The sequence below is a fragment of the Halyomorpha halys genome, unplaced genomic scaffold, assembly GCF_000696795.3.
Source record: "Halyomorpha halys isolate HHAL.00 unplaced genomic scaffold, Hhal_1.1 Scaffold121.1, whole genome shotgun sequence".
Classification (NCBI taxonomy): Eukaryota; Metazoa; Arthropoda; class Insecta; order Hemiptera; family Pentatomidae; genus Halyomorpha; species Halyomorpha halys.
The window spans coordinates 25339-33814 of record NW_027107242.1 but is presented as its reverse complement, the minus strand read 5'-3'; the positions used below and the strand labels follow the sequence as shown (position 1 = coordinate 33814).

General features: G+C 29.5%; 1 protein-coding gene across 1 annotated transcript in view; it reads left to right on the top strand.

Annotated features, from left to right (window-relative positions):
- The window catches only part of stw (straw), a 187630-nt gene that overhangs the window by 168261 nt on the left and 10893 nt on the right, over nt 1-8476 (top strand). Inside the window, exon 2 of the mRNA XM_014416365.3 lies at nt 3347-3695. Within this exon, the coding sequence (XP_014271851.1) occupies nt 3347-3695 (349 nt within the window). The remainder of the gene's footprint in view (nt 1-3346; nt 3696-8476) is intronic.

Sequence of the window (8476 nt, the reverse complement as noted above, 5' to 3'; positions counted from 1 at the left end):
TAATAAAATATATGTATTAATCTGAGTATAAAAATTGAAATAAATAGTTAAATAAAAAAATTAATTATATTACAAATTAACTTAAAATAACGAAATCTAATAAAATTACTTACAAATGCTGGTTTTAATATTATCATACCATGTTATTACCATCAATATTAGGCCGTTTGAATCAACTTTATTATTGGAAGTATTATTATTGTTTTCCCAATTAATTTAAGAAAATATTTTTTAAAAAATCATTTCCTTAAATAAAATAATTCCTAATGCCAACTAACATTATAGTTGCATAATCTGTACACAAATAGGTTTATTAACATTCTTTAGTGGATATAATATGAGTTGGAATAGTTTCATATGTTTTTTTTTTTTCGTCGTAGGTAGATTTAATCACGTTTTTATATGATCTTATATAAATTAATTGTTATATAATCTCATAATTAACTCAATATCGAACATATTGTACGGTAGTTTGAATATAGCTTCTTGATATCATAACCCAATACACCAGTCAAATAACCCATAATTACGGCGAACAAAACTCCTAAACGTTAGTTTTATCGGTGAGATTAGCGTTGAATGACGTTTCCCATGAGATGTGACAATGAAGTCATCACCGATTGGTCTAGTGAAAGAACTGTGACCGATGAAAGCTAAAGTGACAATTGTCCGGATCCACTAGATGTCGTTTCCAACACCATCATCTATGCATCTCTAATCGATCTCTTCTCGATGATGCAGCTCTCATTCAAGGAGCCTACGTGTCTGAGCCTTGAAAAGTGTGGACGTGAAGGGGCCTGAGCCAGTTGGTTTCTTTGCAGGTTTTCGGCATTAGAGGGCGAGAATTCTGACTGATATCATCGCACCGAAAGATATCAAACTATCCCAAAGAAAATATAACCAGTAATTGATTCAGAAATGAATGTTGCTTAATGTCAAATCATATAGATCATTTCTAAAAGTTTGCAATTTGAGAAAATCGGTGAGTACTTTTTTAATCTAAAATTTACATTTTTACAATGTTATACATTCTGTAATAAAATAAAAAATTTTTTGGTAAATTAAATTTCAACATCTAAATTTGTTACTTTTTTTTATTCTAAATAAAAAGCACCTGTCTCAGGGATCTTACAGAAAAAAATAGTGTAATAAAATCTATAGTGGTTAAAAAATAAAATAATCCAACTAGAAAATTATGATGAAAACCTTCTTGAAATTTTTCTTTGAGTCTTCTCTGTTTGATCATGAGAAAATATGACATACGTTGTCGAAAAATATATGAAAAGAAACCATTATTGGAAAAAGTTGAAAATTATTTAATAACTATAATGTAACAATTAAAGGTAATAGATATGTTCTTGATATTGGACAAATGTCAGAAACCTTTACAGATCAAATAGAAGATAAAAGTGAAAGGGTTTATGTATATAGAAATAAATATTGTACAAATAGTGAACTGAGTGCCCTTGAAACAATTTTGAAATTGTATAACAAAATAACTTCATTATTTTTTCAATAAATAGTACAAATTGAGCTCCTAACAAAAGCTAATAACAATATTAAGTATTCAAATTTTAATAAAGAGTTTGAGCATTGTCTACCTGTAGATGTTTGCTATTTAAAGAAAAATTCCTTAATTAGTCATTAAGAAAAAATAACTAATTATATTCACTGAAAAGAGGCTGTAACATATATATCTTTAACATAGCATAAATACATCAATTGTAAATATTTAAAAATACTATAATCAAATAACTTTTTTAACTCAAATTATTAATTTATGATTAATATAAATATTATTATTTAATTGAATATTAATTAGACTTTGAGTAGTAATAGACTAATATTAGTAGTATAATTAATACTAATACTAGTGGTCGTCGACTAATATTAACAAGCCAACACATTTGTTAAGCTAAAAGTTTAAAAAAAAAAAATAATAAAATATGCTATAGCAAAATAAAATTTGATTCATTGGAAATTATGACTATACAAATTATTAAGTTTTTTATCAATTCAACAATGTAATTGAGTTTCACATATTAATCAGGTTTCCATTTGGTTTCACCACCCGAGTGATTGATAATCCGACTTTAACCGGCTAATGTCCACGTAGAAATGATAAAATCGAAATTAATGGGTTGTGTAACTGCCCTATCATTAAAAATGCAGCCAATTAATATGTTTCGAAAATTGTTTAACCATTTAATGCAGAGATCCTAATATAACAATAAGGGCTTAAATACTTATATGCAATCATAATACATCCTTGGGTTCATGTCGCAAATGTAGAACGTTGTAACACATTATTTTTAAGGGGATTGTTGGTAGAGAAATATTCGACAATGAAAGACTTTCTGAATCGTTTAAATACTTCGCAACGTGTATTAAACAATTTTTTTTTTTATTTTACCACTATTGTTCCCACAATTGACGGCCATTATCAGATGCGTTACAAAAGGCGGTAAGGTGGCGCAACGTCCAACCCGCGCCTTTCAGAACCTTTTCCAAGGCTAATTGTTATTTCCATCGTTAATTTTAAACAGTTCAAGTTTTTTTTCCTTCATAAGCATTAAGAAAATTATTGGCGTAACGAGACAGATGTGAAAGGGCAAGGTTCGACAATGGTTCTCAATGATTTGGTTCCGACACATGACCTCTCACAAGGACAGGAGCACTTTGGAAATATCGATTAATTGTTTAGAATTCTCTCTGATGCAATCAATAAACACGATCTAACGATGAATCATTGCTGATAATCGGGTCTCACAGGCTTAGGTTGTTTGTTCAGATTAAAAGATTTGTCTATTTTCGCAACTAGTGAATTGTTGTAAGGTTTTTTTCTAACCATAAAACTATAACACATTGCGTTAACTACTCTGTGGTATATATTTAATCAATGTATCAGAATAACTCTTATCTTTCTCTAAAGAGGTAGACGCCATTTCTAACACATATTTTCTGTGAGGGAGTGCGGAGACTAACACGAAACAACGAAAGTTCGTTGTTTATAGCTTAACTCTACTTCTTAGTTTATCTAGTTATGCTTAAGTCAGAGTGGATAGTTGCTGACTCTAGTTTTGAATATCTTAAAAACAAACAGTTCAAGAAAATGGTTAATGTAATATAGAACCCGAATATTGAATTCGGCTAGCTTTCAGATTTGATTATTGGTAAAGAATTGCCAAGCCCTTATCACTATTTTACTTTGAACCCCCCCCCCCCTAACAATCATAATAGAGCGGACAATGGTCTTGGTACTGAACTAAATTAATTTTATATGTTTTAATAAATTAAATTTTCGAATACTCTCCATGTTTTAACTTCATAATTTCCTTTCTTGCAGGTCCCCTAAGGCCCGGAGATCCGTCGACGTCAGCCTCCTGGTGGCGAGAGCTCACTCCCGGACAGAGTAGCTTCCCTGGAGATGATGAGACCGATTTCTTCTCTTCCAGCCACGGCCTAGTCCAAACCCACCCTCTGGGACCAGGTTTCGGTCCTACGGTGGTCGACACCAACCCAAGCAAATATGCTCCGGCCTCTTCTCTCGACTTCGACAGGAGGGGACTTGAAGAGCTGCAGAGGAACCCGATCCTTTCCTCGCCCGAAGAATGTGCCAGAGCTTGTAGGGAGGGAGAACCTCCGAAAATCTGCTACTACCACTTTACCGCTGAGTTGTACACTGTCCTAGGAGCGTAAGTATCTGAAAGTAGTTGTAGATTGAATAATACAAAATCCATCATTATAAGGTATTAGTATTTCGTCCATTATTTCATTGCGATTTAACTCTTACGAAATCTTATTATTTAAGGATGAGTTCTCCTATAGGTCACCAACCTGTTCTAGTTCAAGTGGGAAGATAGAGATATATTTTAATAATCAATAAATCGACTTTTCCTGATTTGAACCGGAAGAAATAAGTTTATATTTGAAATTCTCAATTTTTTCAAACTTGGGAGTTGGTAGCTTACTTGGTAAACCACTGGGCTCCTAACTCCAAGGACCTAGGTTCGAACCCGGCTTTGGCAGATAAATATTTTCTCCAGACCCTGGATATATTACTTCGATTAGAAATTATTATCCCTGTTCATTTCCGAAACAATTTTATCATAAATCTTACAAAGCATGAAATATAATAGTTGAAATTTTTGGACGATTTTAACAAAAAATAAATAAAACAGAAGTACCGACATCAAACAATGAATACAAAATTTTATAGTGCAAAAATATTGAACTTTGGGACGGATCTTTTTAGCAATGAAGGTAAATGAATTAATTAACAATTTTAATTTCGAATAGTTAACAATCCATTTTTTTTTATTATATCATTTAAAGTAATTTTAACAAATAAGTCATATTATGAAGAATGAGTGCATAAATAAATTTTAGTAAAATATAAAAAAAAAAATGAATTGCTTTTTGGACGGTTTTTGTACGAGAGTGATTTAACTATAATTTCTGTTGGTTATTAAGATCTATTATTTTTATTATAAATAATTTTCTGAGCAAAATGCATCAATAACATCCTTCATGCCATATATTATTTGTTCGATAGTCGGACACGTGTGAATTCGGTCACAACTAATTCCTTGCAACCTTGCTTTCGATTACGAGTGTGGACAATATTGTACCATTCAAGGAGACCATGTCCAGCCTAAAAAGGCTGACAAGGCACCGTTCCTGAACGATTCGACAAAAAAAAAAAAAACCGTGCCCGTGTAGGCCTCGGCGCGAAGCGCCGAGGCGACGTATTTCCGTGACAACGTATACTCTATGCTAATATTACATAAATATAAATTAAAATCAATCCAATGTTATATATTTGAAATAATAAACCAGTTCACATATTGAATTCAGATATTTATTTTTGCTTGGTTATACATTAATTAATTTTTATACATATGTTAAACGAAGTCAATTTCCGTTACGGGACACTTTTTCTAACATGGCATCCCGCAAAATGATTTATAAGACGTTGTCACGTCAAAAATTGAGATATGGTGAATCGACGAATTATATAGGTTTAAATTACTTAAAATTGAATCTCAGATACTCGAATTATCTATAGGTTGGAATACAAATTTAAAATTAAATACTTAAAAATAAGTTTTTTTAGCAGGAAAATATTAATATTAAAAAAAAACCAATGATGTACATTACCATAAAATCTAGGTCTTTCAAAGTTCACTTGATCTAGTCATATCTGCATATCTCTTGCGCATTAGCTATGTGATAAATTCCCTGCAGCTCTTTTATAAAAATAATATTAAGAAATATATTTCAAAACATGCGGATAATTATAGACATTGAGATAGACACTCGAAAAGCTGGTTTAGATTAATTTATGCATTATAGATCGTTGCATATTCTTGGTTGTATCATTAATCTGATTTATATTGGAGTAGCAATATTTTGTAATATTACCTGCTTGCCAACCTTCATATGATTAAAATCAAAAATGCTTTAATAAAATATTATTTATTCGTTCAATTCTTCATTTAAAAACTTTCTTAAATTTAAAAAAAAAAACTTTAAAATGTTTACAGTTAAAATATGAGTACAATCCACTATCTTGAATTAGTTTCTTCTATAAAATTTATTAAACTTAATCAGATTTAAGTAATAATTAAATCCAAGCACTTTTTAAATTTAAATTAAAATAAATTTAAAGGGGAGTGTTAATTAACGAGATTTAAGCCTTATTGGTTTACATATTCATGTTGTTTACTGTCTAATTCCAGTAGGAGTTTGTTATAATTATTTGAATTATTTTAATCAATGGAAGAAAATCCTTTTACTCTATGAATAATCTCTATAACAAATCGAATATAAATAATGGACACCAGTAATTCTCCTAAATATCTGCTAAAAAAAAAGTCTACGTCTTTCTCATTCTAGATTCAGAATAATTTCAAAGTCATATTATTTATAAATAACTCAAATTAAAATAAAAACATTAGAAATCGTTTCAAATATGAGTCTTTCAAATACAAAACATGATCAATCCAGAAAAATCAAAAATCCATATTTTAGCGACTTTGTTTCCCCTTTGAATCAATATCTGCGCATTCCGTATATACCAAAATTTTAAAATCTTGAAAATCACATAATACTGCAAAAATCTTTAAAATCGTGTTGCCGACCGCCCCATAACACGATATATCCATTTGATTCGACCTGCATTAAAATTGGATGTATACTCAACTATTCTTACTCGGTTCACTTTAGCTAAAAAAATCATAAAAGCCTAACTCTTTTCGTCCGGTTCTTTTTTATTATTACTAATATTTTACTCCAATATATATTTTTATATTATTATTATAATTTATACGTTTTTTGTCTTAGAAAACTTATAGTACAACAAAACTTAATAAATCTTTCATAAAGGGACAAAACTCTTTAAACCCAAAACAAATTATTAAATGATGCAAAAACGAAATCAAATTGAAGAAAATTACTGTCAAAATAGATTAAAATAAACTTATCTTTTAAAATGCCAAATTGAAAGTTATTGGCTTGAAAAATAAACCCTACAACATTTTTTTTTTTCACTTCCAGTAAAAAAAAACTGGAAGACACTTGCCAAGTTTTGCAACCGGACAACTCACATGAAAGTTTAGTACAAAAACAACTCTATAGATTACATAAGAGTTATACTGAGAAAATCATTCTGGCAAACATAAAATAAGTACAGTGAAAAAAATATTAACTTGCTTAATACTTACAGAACCGTTCACTAAACCTTCATTTAATGTTGTAATAAAATTGTTTCGTGTCCACGAAACTATCGTGAAGATCTCTATAAGTTTAGATAATAGCATAATAGCCATATTTATTAACCAGACTAATTTCGTCATTAAAAGATGTTTCACCGATAAGTGGTCTATCAATCTCGATGAGTATACTGATAGATTCCAAAGAAGGGTATAAGACTACAAACAATTTAAAGTTGGTTGCATTACATCGAATCGAAAATAACAGGATAACGGTTTACAAATTACCGGAAACCTTTTGGAGAGATTTTACAGTACTTAATTTGGTTATATGCCTATTAGGGAAATAATTATCAGTGTTACATGATACGTAAACTAAAAAAAAAAAAAAAAGAAAAGAAAGGTAACCTTTTTTCCCATTTTATTTTAAATAAGGTTGAGAGCCTGTAAATAACCCTTCTTGCTGTAGTCTAAGTACTAAATACATTAAATTTGGACAAAGAATAACTCGACAATAAATACAGTAATTATGAAGAACTTTGAGAGACAGGATATAAATTATTTAAACAATTAAAAATATTCTTTATTTAATTACTTATAACTCGGTGACCTATTCTTCCCCTTATGGTCATTGATAGAGTTATTTTTTTAATTTTAGAAAATATGGATACATTGAATGTTAAGATAAAATTATTAAGTAGTAACACAATATTTTTTTAATGTTAAAAAATAAAGAGAACAGTAAATAAAATAAAAAACACTTAGAATGTAATAAAATACATACATGAATACATCATGAATTTATTGCTTGTAAATGAATCAGCAAATAGTTACTATCACCTACTTTGTAATTAGTATTTCATGAGCACAAGTTGAAAATTACTAACGTCCTCAATAAATTACTTCTATTGTAGTATAGTACTTTGCTTTGCCCATTTCTGAAATGCTTTTATCTCTAATTGTATTCTACTAGGAGATAAGAGCTCAGTGCGTTACTCAATGCTATCCCGCTTCTAAAATTACTACAAATTTATTTTAGTTTGAACAAGAACGTATTTGTCTAAGAAAGACCATTGTTTCTAGTAGTTTGTAAGAAAATAATGTTAATCAAATGTCGAAAGCTTTGATATTTTTTTCAAATTTCACTAATATGCATTAGTACGTTTAAGTCGAAAAAACGGATTCAAACCAGGTTTCTCTGTAACTTAAATACAAATTAGAATAGCCAGACCTTTGCCTACCACAAAATATAATATACTTGTACTTATTTGGTTTATATTTTTTAATTTAATTAATGTATAATGTATAATTTAATGTTTAATTAATTAAACATTTTTTTCTGAGCCAATGAATTAAGATGGAAAGGCTTGGTATAAACTAGGTGCTGCTTAAATAGTTAACCCATTCGTGAACAGGAGTGGTTGGCACATGAAGCAGCCCAGGGAACTAGGCTTAGTTGAGAAAGAGTACGCTAAAGTGGGTTATAGCTCCTTACGAATTATAACATCAATTCATGAGAGGCCGTAACCTAACTAATAGAGCATTTAAGTCCTACCCACTGAATCCAAACCATTCAAACGGCCTGTTAATATTTTATTTTTTTTTATCTACCTGTTCAAGGACTAAATGCTTCAGTGTTGACTGAAGAAAATATATTTTTGAAAAAATATTTATTTTTGAAACATTTATTTTTGATACATTTATTTTTGAAACATTTATTTTTGATACATTTATTTTTGAAACATTTATTTTTGATACATTTA